General features: G+C 36.5%; 1 protein-coding gene across 1 annotated transcript in view; it reads left to right on the forward strand.

Annotated features, from left to right (window-relative positions):
• Positions 1-15,113, forward strand: part of SPEF2 (sperm flagellar 2) — a 138,347-nt gene that overhangs the window by 38,125 nt on the left and 85,109 nt on the right. Inside the window, exons 9-14 of the mRNA XM_069492613.1 lie at positions 199-268; positions 1,684-1,745; positions 3,945-4,048; positions 6,644-6,900; positions 13,353-13,461; positions 14,449-14,606. Of these exons, the coding sequence (XP_069348714.1) occupies positions 199-268; positions 1,684-1,745; positions 3,945-4,048; positions 6,644-6,900; positions 13,353-13,461; positions 14,449-14,606 (760 nt within the window). The remainder of the gene's footprint in view (positions 1-198; positions 269-1,683; positions 1,746-3,944; positions 4,049-6,643; positions 6,901-13,352; positions 13,462-14,448; positions 14,607-15,113) is intronic.

A 15,113-nucleotide genomic window follows, 5' to 3' on the forward strand; every position in this document is an offset into this window, starting at 1 on the left:
ACAAGTGCAATTATCATCAAATATTGTTTGTTTCTGGAAATCATAATTTAGGACTAAAACCTCAATCCTCTCTAATATCATTAATGTTATACATAAAATAGTGTATTTTTTTCTCAAACCTTTACTTATAAAATTAGGAAGGTTATTAAAGCATAGCAATGTTAAAATCTCCCCCGTGTCTGTGTTTTCTCCCCAAAGGATCCACAAAAAGTATTTTCAGCTGGTCCAGTCTCAGACGAAGTAGATGAAGTACTACCAGAAACAGAAAGTAAAACTATACTTAGTGAGTAGATATCAAAGCAAATCATCCATTATTTACATTAGAGAGACAGACAAACAGTAAGAACACATATATGCACAAACTTGCTTTCAGGGAAAGAAACGGGAGTGATGAAGTTTTGCATAATTTTCTGTATGGTCATTTGACAGAGAGAGCCAGATAACCCTTGTCTACAACTGAGGATAAGAGATAAAAATTATATGGGAATCTCTGTAGCCTCCTTCAAATAGTTGCTTAGTTTTGCTGTTGTTATGAAAACAGCCAGGATAAATCATCCTTACTCTTCCTGGCTTGGCGGGGAGACAATATTTTATTGGTTCTGCTCACCTATGCAAGTCGGTGTGTGAGCACCATTGGGGCCCTCTGTGTGCTGTGGCTTCAGTCACTGTATTAAGAGAGGCTGCAGGGTATGATCTGTTCAATCCACGTGCACAGTGGTTCCTTGATAAAGCTAAGTTTATTTTCAACCTTGGACAAGACCAAAAGAACCAAGCTTCCCAAACCTAACAAGAAGTTATCTCCCTAGAGATTTGGTCTTTAGTGCATCAGATCTTTCATAGAACCATTGAAGGAAAACAATTTTAAGTATTAAATATCTTTTCTCTTTGTGCTAGGAAGATTTTGCTATGTTAGTTTCCTCATATTCTAGCCTAAAGCTGGGATCTTCCTGTGTCATCATCACTATTGGTATTAGCATTAAACAATGTCCAGATTTATTATGAGCATGCATCTCTCCCAGAGAAGTTGGACTTTCCATTTTCTAAAAGTATATTATCTGTCACTTATTCCAGTTATTTGTTTCATAAGAGATCATTTTAATTGATTTTTTAAACTATTATAAGTATTTCATGACATATTTTATTGCATTAGTCCAATTAGTTAAAAACAAATTCTTTAAAACTTCTTATTGTTTTCCATTGATTTTAATTAAAAATTCCTCGACTTCTGGAGCTATATACTTTTAGATGTGTTTATTATCTATACCTTGATAATCCATGAAAATAAAAATATAATAAGTTAACATTTTAATAACATTTCTTGAGAAACTTGGCTTGTCTTTTGGAAAGAGAACCCAAACTGTGTTAAAATATTTCTAGTACTATTGTTATGAGCTCAGGCCATATAGGGAGGGAGGGAGGGAGGAAGGAAGGAAGGAGGGAAGGGAGGGAGGGAGGGAGGAAAGGAAGGAAAGAAGGAAGGGAAGGTGGGAGGAATGGGAAAGCAGAAAGGAGGGAGACAGGGAGGGGGAAACATCAAGCCACACAGTGGCCGGGATCCTGCTGGTGTGGAAGGAAGGTAAAAAGCTGTGCCGTGGTGATTCTGTCACTTTCTTCCCCTGAGTATCTCAGGCATAGCTGAGCCTGATACTAGAAATTTGTTCTTACTACTTTACCTGTTGCTAGGTACTGATACTAATAAAACACCAAAAGCTGAAGAAGTCGAATCAAGTGATAATGTCTTCAAAGTAAGTATTGTAATCTAATTTTGGCTATTAACATTAAAATATGACATGATTCATGACCTTTTGGTTTATCTACAAATGGAATGAAATAATGATGTGCTTCTCTGGTTTTAAAATAAATTTAATGGTGAACTATTAGCTAATGTGAGTTTACTTAACATCCTTTATATTCTTAATACTTATATCTAAAGCAGTGGAAATCACTATTCAGTTTTGCCAGGTAAGAAAATAAACACATGCTTTTTAAATTTTAGACTTATGCCAAATTTATTTTTATGTATTCTTTTTTTACCATCTAATTTATGGCTTTTGCTTCCTTTCGTTTCATCTTTACTTTTAAAAAATGTTTCCAGAATTTACCCTTATTCTTGTTGCTTACTCTACAGAATTTTTTATTTTTGAAAAAATGTTCACAACAATTCACTTACTATTGCTCCTAATGGAAATTAATGTTTCCATAAATAGTATTGCTTTACTGTATGTGGAGCATTTTTTTGTTATCAAATAGAATGACCAGATAGATTAATCAGATGGAATTTTATTTACTTTATTTTTATTACATTTCATTACTTTTATTAAGCATTTGATCATGGAAAACATTTTTGTAATATTTTAGATATATTACATTATATTATAATATTTCAAATATTATAACATAATATAATATTTCAAAACTTCTCAAGGATAGAAAAATTTTTACAAGGATATACACCAAACTTTAAATAAGATGACTGATGGGGAGGGAAATGGGCTTAGAAAAAGCAATAAAGGAATAAAGGGGGACTTATAATGTTTACTCTGTGCATTTGGAATACAAATCAGCAAAAAGGCTAAGTATATTTTGATATTTACATGTATGCATTTACAAATCACCTAAATTCCGTATTCAGTTCAATTCAAAGAGTTTGCTTTGTCCTGTGTACTGTTTTAATAATTTGAATATATCAGTGAACAAAAAAGACAGGGTTTCCTGCCCTTATGGCATTTATATTCTATCGGAGGGAAATAAGTGTTTTGTGGGAGATGGTGAGAAGTGCTGTGAGAAAAGGCAAAGTAGAGATGGAGCAAAAGGGAGCAGGAGCACAGGTCAGGGGCCGGCCTCCTTGGGAAAGGGAGATTAAAGTAATTAGGGTATGGAAGGATAAAATATTATTTTCATACTTAAATCAATTTTTCAAGTGGAGAATATGCCTTGAATGGAGAATTGGTGTTACCAGATCAAATGTTTGACAGACTTAGCCAATTTCTAATTGAAAATGTCAATGTTACACATACTTTTTCTGCTTTTTGTATGATAATTGTAGGTCATTTGTGGACCTCAATAAACTTAAACTGTGATTACTTTGGAAAAAAAAAAGAAAGAAAAGAAAAAGGTGGGAGAACCAGCTCACTGGATCTGGGAAAGCGTTCCAGGCAGCGAGAATAGAATAGCTGGGTGCTGGAGACAGCCTAGGGGCAGGAAGGAGCCTGGCCAGCGGGGCTGGAGCGTAGGAAGGGATGAGGTTAGAGCTCAGCATGAAAAGGGAGCAGTCAGCTCAGTCGGGGTCTAACAGGCAATTTTTGGGACATTTGGAATAAAAGGGGGAAATTTTTACAGGGTTTTGAGTAGAGGTATGATATCATTTGACATAAAACATTCACTCTGGTGGCAGAGTTAAGAAAAGGTTCTAGGAAAGTTCCTAGAACACTAGTGATATCAAGTAGTTTGTAATGGACTAACCTACAGATAATTATTACAAATGCTGGCCAAAATGTAGAAGCAAATTATTTGAGGGCCGAAAGGAGACAGCAAAAAAAAAAGCAAAGGAGCAAACAAGAAAGCAGCAAAAAACAGGCAGAAAATATATGGAATTTGACCACTGAAAGAAGAGAACTTCCCTGGGCAAGAGCCATGGTTTATACACACTCCAGTGAATCAGAAAGAGTGGCTAGGAGTCAAGCAGAAAGCACAGTCGTTCTGATCTAAGGTATGAGAGGATGAAGTTCAGGGATGCCAGAGCAGCTGCAAATTAAAGAGGAATACCTTGGGAGGGTGCCTCAAAATCGACATACAAATTTTGCTTAAATGCTTCCCTGACTCCAGAATTGTGCCAAGTAAACAGTACCTTCATTAGAAACTATGTAACTGTTTTCCTCCTCCAAACATTTGGAATCTGACTTTCAAATTAGCTGTCTTCTGCCATTCATTGTTTATTTTCCTAGCTCACTGTGCGTGCTCAGCTTGGTGCAAAATCAGAACAGCTGCTGAAGAAAGGAAAGAGCATTCCTGACATGTTGCTAGTTGACATCATGGTAAATGCTATTAAGTATGTATTACATTTTTCTTTCCTATATCCATTTAATATATTCCTTATCACACAAAGGTGTACAAAGCATAATATAGAATTTGTTTGTTTCTAATATCTAAATAATACTACTCGTCTACATAAGAAAATAAATGGCAAGGTAAAGATAGATATACTTTCTGATTTACAGGCCTATATTTCACTTTCTCCCAGACTTGACTTCTTTCACTTAGATGTGAATACAGCTCAGCTTCTATGGCCTGTGGGGAATCAAGAAGAAATTGAATAACTGAAAAAGCTAAGGGACAGATTATGGAGAGACCCTAACTGTGTGCCACTGGGCCTTCTCCTTTTGTGTTTCTAGAAGAGATGTTGGCCAGTGCTAGGACAGGGTAGAGGGTGCACAGGCAAGGAGTAACATATGCACAGCACAGAGATGATATGTGATGGGGAGAAAGAAAAAAAATCAAAGCAGGCTATAATTTTGTAATCTCTCCCAACCTCCTTTCTAAGGAAAAAGGATCCTCCTCAGCCCTCGTTTGTAATACAGAAAAGGGAGAAATTAAAAGAAACCATAGAGACTTGGCTGATCCATCTAATAAAGAGATGAAGTCAAGTAGGATGGAAAAAAAGAGTCAAAATGGTTCCTGTGAATGAGTTTTGGAGAGCTGAGAGTGGGTGAGGAAATAGAATTGGGTAGTTGTGATATGTGAGAAACATTAAGACTGAGAGAGATAAGGAAGCAGGTTTTAGGGTTTTTCCATACATCTGAAATGGACTCCCTCTTAGTGCTTTTATAAAAGACAACATTAAAGATTTAAGTTGCTTTTCAGTTATATGTGTCTAGAAATCTGACCACAGGGCTGCAGCCCTCAGAGCTAGAAGGGGCCTTATTCTAATAGTTGTAACATTTCTCAGAAGTGGCATAAAGCGTATTTCAGACATGGGATTCTTTTTTCAAAGAAAAATGTATATGAGAAGCATCAGATATAAAGCACAGCTTCACTTTAGTGTCAGTAGAACTGGAGTATCCACACCCCACTGTCAGGGCTCCATTACCCTCCTTCCAACATCACCGTCCTCACTGCCCCTAAGATATACCACCAGAGGACTGTCATCAGTTTGAAATCTTGATCTAATCTAAATCTATCCTTTTTCCATGGGGAAAAGGAGATACATGAGGATTTAGCTTCTGTTACCTATCTGGTTAGTGGTGTAGCCCCAGTCAAAGTCCCATAGTCTAGAGTCCTCACACTACAGCTGAGCAAGTGTGGCCCTGACAACCTCTCGTTCCCTCTGAAGTGGCTCCTGAGACTGCAAGTGGGGGCAGAGATCACCCAGACCTGGCAAGGTACTCAAGGACATTTTCTTCTCCATCTTAGATCAATGCATCAACAAATCCATTCTCTGCAGAACATTTTACCAAGTTCTGGACAAGTTATAAAAGCAAAATGCAGTCTTTTCCTGCTCTTAACCTAGCGAGGAAATATAGGCAGTGACCTGAACACAGTTTGATATTGTGGAAGGATCACTGGATTTGGGATCACTGTAGTTTTGTGACTTTGAATAAGTGATAAAATTTCTCTCAACTTCAGTTTTCCCACTCCTTCCTTGTCATACTATAAGAAGGATGGAAGCACCAAAGCAGACTCAGAAACCTTTGAAAAGAGGATTCTGTTGTTTAATATTGTGTGCTAACAAAGAAAGAAATGAAAGTATACCTTTTAATCCAAAGCCCATAATCTCAATTTTGTATAATTAAGGGTTTAAAAGAACTGAGTTTCAGTTTATGCCCTGACATGTAGTTTTCCATTTGCAAACAAAATTAATAATTTTTGGAACATCCATTCTCTAAAGAGGACACTGTGCTGAGTGCAATAACTGAAGAAATGGTCTTTATCCTTCTGCAACCTATAAACTAACTGAGATAAAAAAAAAAAAAAAGACTCAATTGAATTTTTGTTAAGTCAAGAAATATAATAACCACTTTATGGTGAAGTGAATGAGAGTCAGAGGAGTTCAGATCAGGCTGTTATGACACTACACAGGATTGAGTAGGATAGGAAGAACTCTCCAGGTTGGCAATACAAGTATCTATTAATAGTGTGTGCTGAGCTCTGTCTGGGTGTTTTAAATGCATCATTTCACTTCATCCTCACAGCCACCCTGTGAGCTATGTTATTTTACCCCATTGTGTAGATGAGGAAACTGAGATGCAAAGGAGGAATGGCCTATGGACACAAGCTAGAAAATGCAATCCATACTCTCGTAAGTGAGGAGATCAGCTTGTTTGAAGTAAATGATTCAAAATTGTGGGAGATAAGAAAGAAGTTATAGAGAAAAAAGTCATGGCCAATTAGTTTTATTATAAATACCATGTTAAGGCCTCTGGAATAGATTTCGAGAATGGCAGGGACCCAAAGAAGTATTTCAGGCAAGGGAGTGATTGTGGCACATTATTAGACCTAATCTTTTAGCTCTAAAGTAATGAAATTCATGCAGTAGAAGCTTCTTATGGAATGGAGAGAAAAAGGCAAGATTCACCGTATTATTATCATTACTGGCAAAGTACTTGGGTCTAACAAAATGTTAATGAGTTGTCCTGTTTCAATTAAGTGAGGTACCTGTGGATCAAGGCTGGGTCCTGGATGGTTTTCCAATGACATTAAACCAAGCGCAACTCCTGGAGGAAGCTCTCACTGGCCGCAGCAGAAACCTCGTAGAAATGGAGAGAAAGAAAGCACAGATATCCACATTGGTTGTTGATCCTTCGACTTCCAAAGAAGTACCTCCTCCCTCTCCTGCATTTGATTTTGTTGCATTATTAGATATTTCAGATATTTCCTTACTGAGTCGCATGAATGATGTCATAGGTAAGTTGCACCCCTTTTGGGGGGGCACTCTTTTTGTGCAATCAAAACTCTTTGTTTTATTTGTTTTTTGACTGAATATTCTCAGTGAATATTCCCATTTTACAATTATAAGTGAGTATGAAAGAATCCACTTCAGCCTTTGAGAGAATTATCTAGCTGAGCACAGTTGCCACTTGCTGTGACTGTTAGCATTCAGCACTGCAGGCTAAGCCTGGAACTATGGAGAATTCAAGCCAACTGCAAGTGTCTTCCTGAACCTTTCCATCAACATAGCAGCTCCCTTTATAGAGGTGTCTTTTTGAGACTTGCATGCATGGAGGAGCTCTTTGTGGCTACCTAGTATGTCTTAGTGGATCACCCTCATGAAAGTTATAAACCACCTGTGCTTAAGCAAGGATCTAGTAACATCCTTCCCTTGGATTGTGTATTAACTCTGAGGTACAAATATCAGTTGGCTGAAGTCCTCACATGATGGGGTTGAATATTCTTGCCAAAATCCATGGTTTATTTAATTATTTTTTATCCTTTAAATGAAAATATCACTTTATACCACAAATTAAAGACTTATGGGTGAAAGCACATATTCTTGAACCCTGGCTTTCCAGGTATTTGACCTTGGGAAAATTACCTCGTTGTTCTAAACTTCAGTTTCACAACCTATATGATAGAATGGCTCATTGTATGGTTATGGATATTAAATGAGATGATAGAATCTGAATTAAATGAGATGATAGAACACTTAGGATAGAATCTGGTACATGATAATAACCCTGTAGTACATACATCAGGAAAAACTGTGGAAGACTTTGAAATAAACAAAAGATTACTGGATATCCTTTGCATAGAAGGCTGAGTATTGTCTATTAGACCTTTTGAGGTATCTGATTCTATAGAGGTCTGTGCCTTTCATTGACTTTGACGCAGATCTTCTGTAACTCCATAAGTTGTAGGAAATTGATAGTAATGCGGATAATTCTTGTCCTTAGAAATGCAGATAAATTTTGTTCAGTTGAACCACAATTTTCACACTATAAAAAAGATGAGTCCAAATATTACATTGCTCTACAGATAGTAACTGGTTTTCATCTGTTAACCCTATTTCAGCATTCCTGATTGCCTATAAAAGTGTATTTTATGCAGATTTTCATTTGAACTGCTTGTAACATCTTACGGGTTCCCTCTTTAATTAAAGAGTTAAATGATGTCTTTGACACAGGCTCATTTTACATTGTTTGAGGGTCTTAATTTAAGCTTTTTAAAAAACTATCCTTTAACAAATGATAACACATCATTCTTTTATTACTTCTGTTACTACTATAACAACAGTTGGGGCTAGGAGAGACCTAAGGGGCCATCTAGTCCAATGCCTTAATGTATAGATGGGAATTTTAGGCATGATTGCTTGACTTGCCCAAGGTCACACTCATCCTTATTTTGAGTTTGTGTAATTGTGAGATCTTACTTTCATTGTTTACTTAAATAAAATGGCAAAACCATTAGATATTACTTCAGCTGTCCAGCCCAGTAGTTTAAACTGGATACTGTCTATTACATCACAAAAGGGAGAATTTACTTTTCTTTATAGAAGGCAGTAGGAGCCACCGACAGTAGTGATGATTCTGCTTGTTCTGCTAACTTCCCACTCCTGTTCAGACAACGGATAGCTGAGGATTGGCTGAGAACACTGCCAATCCTTGGCCATCTGGTGGCAGAACAGGGTACTGAACATCAAGATTAATTTGACTTGAAACTGGTTATGACAAGTTACTATAAAGTACACATAGAGACTTGTGAGTGGGAGGGTCCCTGAAAGCAAACTATAACCCTGTAAGGGCCTCAGAAGGTTTCCCACCCTTTTAGGGCTCTGCAGGAGGCATATATTGTTGTGTGTTATAGAAATGGAAGGAAATCGGTAGCAAGAATTTTTCAAGAAATCTAACTCAATCCAGTTTGAGTTCTTAGGATTCTTCTATCAAAATTACATGATGAATGATTCTGGAAAATTTTTTAAAGCTGATGTTAGCATCTAAATAGTTTAATTTCTTTAGTTTAGACCCTTGTCTTATAACTAGGCTTATAAATGCTCTTTCTCTTCTACTCCAGGGAGAATTTCTTCTTTGTCAAATTTTATGCATAAATATACACAAATAATCTTATTCCTCTGCCCTGAGAAATTAGTCTTAAAGTACAATATGATTTATTTCTTTTTATTATATATTTCTAATATTACTGTAACAGTTTTAGATTTTTGAAGTGAATTGAACCAAATCTTGGACTAGGGCCATGTAAATCATGAAAACTAGTATCAAATTTTATTAATTTATAGTTCTCACTAGTTTTATTTAAAACTGATTATGCTAAGCATGTCCCTAACTTTGAAAATCAATCTACTGTTTTCATATTCAAGTATTTTAAGCTAAGGAAAAATATTATTCTTTTATATCTTAAGTTTTTCTTTCTTAGAATATAAAATTGGCTTTTAAAAGATCATTTTGCCAGTTTACTCTCTCATCTAAAGCAAGCCCCATGTAAACTATTTTAAGACAAATGAAACTCTATTCTCCTAAAATATCTTGTTCATTCACATATTTATTTAATGCATATTGGATGCTTACCAAATGCCAGACACTGTGCTAGGCACTGATGATAGAGTAACAAGAGAGAAATGGATTCTGCCTTCAAAGAGCTTAGTGGAAATTATAAGTAACCAGGCAACTACAGTATAGTGTTAGGCTGTCCAACATGGTAGCCACTAGCTACATGTGACTATTTAAATTAATTAAAATTAATAAGTGAAAAATTCAGTTCTTAAGTTACCTGGCCACATTTCATGTACACATGTGGCTAGTGGCTATCATATTGACTGCACTGATGTAGGATGGTTCATTAGAAAGTTCTGTTGGACAGTACTGGTATAGAGTGATGGGAGCTAAAATGGCACCACTAGTAAATGTTTATCTAACTTTGCAAAGTGTCAGGCACTGATAATATGGAAGTAAAGTCCTCATCCTCCAATAGTTCACAGGGCAGTGTGAAGAGAAACAAAATAAGCTGATTATTATAATATAGTTGTTATGTGCTATAATAGGTGTGCCCAGCCTGGGAGATTAGCCAGACCAAAAAAGAGAACAAAGAGGAAAGGAAGGCATTTGCAAGGCTTGAAAGATGAGCATAAACGGTTCAGCTAGAGAACAGCAAGAATCTCAGTAGGCCTGAGGGGAGGCAAGGTATGGAGGAATGGCAGAAATAAGCCTAGAGAGTAGGCAGGGGCCAGATCAAGCGTCTGGCACCAAGATAAGGTGTTCAGACTTTATCCTGAAGCTGTGTAAAAACCACTGAGTGGTATTAAAGCTAGATTTAATATCATTAGATGTGTTTTTATAGTGACCATTCTGGCTGCTAGGGTGGAGGATAAATTGAAAGGGGAGTGAGATTGGAAGCAATTAAATGAGTTGAACAATTATTACCATTTGCAAAATAACAGATACAGTAAGACAGCAGCAAGAAGCTAAGGAGGCACAGTGAGATTAAAGTGGTATTTAGGGGGTAAGCTGCAGAATTTAGTTGTTAGCTGGGATGGGAGATGCAGCACAGGGAGAATGGGATGGCAGCAAGTTTCCGACTTGCACAACTTCTGAATAGTGATACCGTTCACTCAGGGAATGTGAAAAGAAACAGAGAATTTCTTTCGGAACACACTGAGCTTGAAGTGCCTGTGGGACTCTCAAGCTAAGTTGTACAGAGGACAGATCTATAAATGGATCTAGATGTCAGAAAGGAAGTGTTCTACTAAAGCTAAGAATTGTAAAGTGAGGAAAATCATTTAGGAAGAACAAATGAAAAAAATAAGGATCCAGGGTGACATCCCAAAATGTCAAAATTTAGTGGGGAGAGCAAAGGAAGAAGTGTTTAGAAGCAGCAGCTAGATAGAGAGGAAGAAAGCTAGATATAGAAGTATCTCATAAGCCAAGAGAGAACAGATTTTTCAAGACAAAAGTGTGTCCAATCCCCCTCTCAGGCCAGCAGCAGCCTGGGCCGGGTGTGGGAGCCTAGTCACTAGGGTAGGGTGCAGAATGCTGTCCTGCAATGCTTGGGGTCCATGGAGAAGCCTGAAAAAACAACATCACAGGGAAGCACATATACCCAAAGCCAGGTGAGCTGCAAAGCCTGAGCATCAGTCCAGCCAGGGTTAGGCAGGGAGGAATGGTCCAGACTCAACACCAATAGGCAGGAGACGGAGGACTTAAGAAGAGGGAATAGCCATTGTGGGAGTAAAAGGCTGTGTCAGGATGGAAGAGTAGGTGGCTGCCTCTGCTGTTTAGCCGTTGGTCAGCCTGAGAGAGCGCAACAATGTTCATAACATGTGAGAAGTGCAGACAGGCTTTGAGTGCAGGCCCTGGAAGCTTACCCTTTGCAGCTAATGATTACTGAAAAGGAATGTGAGGGGATTCTGGAACAGATAATGTTTGTTTCTTGATCTGGGTGCTGACTGTTTTCAATTTGTGTATTTACTCATGCAGCTATATGTTCACATACGCATTCTTTTCAGCAGCTATAATTCAACAAGGAGTATAAAAGTTAAAAAGAAGTCCAGAATCTGGAGTCAGATTGACTGGAATCAAATCCCATCCCTACCATTTATGAACTGTGCAATTAAGGGCCAATTATAGAATCCCAATCCTACTCCACAAGTTTTGTGTTGAATATAAAATAACATAATATGTGTGAAAGCATGTAAGAATTGTGTGGTAAATTTCACCTATAAGTGCTACAAAGAAATCAAGTAAGATAAGGACTGAAACGTGTCCATTGGCTTTGGCATTTTTGATGACGGGAATGAGAGCTGTTTGTGTGGAGTGAGGCAGGGGAGGGATGGATTGCAGTGGGTTGAGGCCTGAAGGGAAGCTGCAGAGGTGGGGGGTGTAAGTGGACACAACTAGCAAGGAGCTTATCTCTGAAAGAAGGGAAGCCCATGGTGACAGGGCATTTGTTACCTTTTTAGTTCTCTCTCTCTCTGTCTCTCTCTGTCTCTCTTATTTAAGGAAAGGGTCTATATATATGAAAGAGTTTAGTGGATTTTTGAGCCAGGGGATTAGTGAGAATAAAGGTTGTGTATTTTTCTTTAGCCATGTCTCCCAGTGTTAAGTCTTAAGGAAGAGAGAGATCATCTAAGGCTGGTGTAGCTGAAGGACACGGAAATTGAAGTTGTTAAGAGGCAGAGAAAACTTGAAGTATTCAATCATGCAATCTAGGTTTGATAGAAAATACAAAGTGAAGTCAGGATAATGCTGGCAAATTTGAGGAAAATGATGTAGGAATTTAGGGATTGGAGGACATTGAAGAGATTCATCAGCTACACAGGAGTGCTAGATGGACGGGAGTTTGTGCCAGGAGTACAGGTCATTAAGATTGCAAAGATGGAACCATTCAGGGTGATCACAAAATCCAGTAGCCGTGGTAGTGAGTGCCGGAAGTGGAGAGAAGGTGAAGGGACCGATGCCTGGGTGGAGTTTGGAGAGAGGAATGCTGATTCATGTGCTGTAGTCCTTGATAAATATGAGGTAGTGATCAGGAGATGGTGCATGATAGCATCTCCTGAGAAGAGCTCCCAAAATATTCTTCAGTCACCCATTCTGATGTCAGTAATCCTTGGATTTTATAAATAACCTTAAAGTATCATTCTATATTCTAAATCCATTTCCTCTTATTCCAGAATGAATGTAGATGGAGAACAACTGATTACTATATCCTGTGACAGGCCTTCGTTTTCTTGAAATCTATTAATTCACTCTTCAGTGTTCTCTTGCATTGATAAATCTAATTTCTTTTAATCTAGTCAAGGCTTTCTTTCCTCTCTATGGACATGATTTTCCATTTATCCTAAGTTTGTGAGTATTCTAGGTTTTCCAGAATAGGACTTAATCAGAGCTGTTGAGATAGTTTTTTTGTTTGTTTTTGGTCTCTTTGGGTCTATTCCTTTATGTCTATTCTATAGGGAGATGATAAGGTCTACAAATAAATATAATTATTTTATTGTATTTTAATATAATTTCAACAAATAATTTTATGCATGTTTGACTTTATGGCCACCTTATTATTTCACTCTTAACACATCACAGTGTTAATTTTTCTAATTCTTTACAAGTTAATTATCCATGATGACCCATTGTTTTTCATTCCCATTCTGTTCACAGTCAATCCTGAGATCCTCTACATTGACACTACAGCTTCTCTTTAATGTAGTTTCCTAATTTCCCCCAATTTCCAGGAAGAATTTGAATTCTTATCACAAAATTATACTCTTTTAACATCTTTTTAAAACAGTTTTAAGTAATGTTGGACCAAATATAGGACCATATCTATTTGACATCTTGCATCAGTGTATTTTAGCAGTAACTAGCAACTTTGACTGGTTTTAAAAATTATCTAATTAAATAATTTTCATACTGTAGCTGAAGAATTTTCACATAAAATTGCTCATGAAGATATCAGTCAACATGTAGCTGCTGAAAACCAAGATATGCATGGGGACCAGAATTTGAGAGACCAAATTCACCATAGGTTAGTTTTTTACTAAATGCCCTTCTTCTTATTTCTTGCCCTTTGAACAGAATGACAATTAGTCACTTTGAAATCATCAGATCTAGAAAAAAAGGCATATTTCATAGTATTCAATCTTTTTAGGTAAAACAAAACTAAGTAGTTTTGATGCTGAATGAAATATTTATGTGCTAACTTTCATATTCAGAGAACAAGCTATTATAGTCTGAGGAAAGAAGAATTAAATCAGGCAACACTTCCTTTTACAGGAACTTATAAGTTAATTATATGGAATCCTAATTTAGCCCTCATTAAGGAAATGCCAGTGAAGAACGTGAAACTTCAAAGAGCTAAGCATCAGACTAGAGAGTGTAAACTACTTCTGTTTTGCTAAAATAAAGTTATATGGCATTCTTTTAGTTGTGTACAATTTGCCACTGGAAAAGAAAATTTAGATGAAATTAGACTATTTTATGAAACCCTGAGAAATCTAACGGTAGAAAGTAAACCAGGGGAGAGTAATTTGAGCCACATTATGGCTGTCTACTCTCCAGAAAAAAAAGTTTCAAGAATCATTCCAAAAATACTTTGGAGTAAAGCAAATAAATATGAACCATCTATACTTACTCAAAGATCTCTTCAATTTCTACCTCTAAGAAAAAATAGTAGATGACCTCGGTGGATCAGGCTGCAGCTACCATCAGAAGAATACTGTTATTGTATCATGAGTACAGATAATATTGCCTTAGATTTTTACTTTAAAAACCTGAACTTTTACTAAAGATTTCCTGAGTTGGTGGAATTTCCCTCTTATTTACTTTTACACATCTTTAAAAAATGGCTATAACCTATTATTTACTTTCTATTGCCTACAGATTTAAGTTTCTTTTTCAGATTCAACTATATTGGCAGCCTATTTTATTGTTTTTATGTCAAATAAATTATGCTTAAAGTCACTGAAATCTTTCAATCAATGTGAGATACTCATATAATATTTTGATTTTGCAGAATTATAGGCTTCTTGGACAACTGGCCTTTATTGGAGCAATGGTTTTCAGAGCCAGAAAATATTTTGATAAAAATCAATGCTGAAATAGATAAAGAGTCTTTACACCAAACAGTAAAAGAAATTTTTATGACTGAAATAGTGAAAAAAAAGAATAAAGGTAATGTAACTACATGTGTGGTTTTAATGAGTTTAGAAGGCAAGAAAAGTGTGACTGCAAGGTGCTCTCTTATATTTGAATTATACTATCTACAAGTGCATTCTACCTCTGACTTTAGCTTTCTGCTGCTTATGTTTCTGAATAAAAGATTTGTGTCTTCTTATAATTTAATTTAATTTAATCAAAGAGAGATTATCTCACTGAAAGCATTGCTTTCATGTAAAAATAATAACCAAAACAAACAAACAAAAAAAGAATTAAGGATGCTATAGAGAAGGGTAAAGATTTCAATTTGTTAATTTCATCAATATAAGGAAACAGTGTGTGAATTCTTTTAGGATGGAAAACACTAGGCAATTAATTTTCCCCAAATCTACATATTTTGTTATGAATTTATTGATTATTGATTACTTATTGGCCTATTGCTGGGGTATATCTCACTCACATGAAACCATCCAGGACTCCTTCCTCCTTTATTCAGCCATTTATAATTGCCCATTAACTTTT

Source organism: Eulemur rufifrons, chromosome 17 (genome assembly GCF_041146395.1).
Source record: "Eulemur rufifrons isolate Redbay chromosome 17, OSU_ERuf_1, whole genome shotgun sequence".
NCBI lineage: Eukaryota > Metazoa > Chordata > Mammalia > Primates > Lemuridae > Eulemur > Eulemur rufifrons.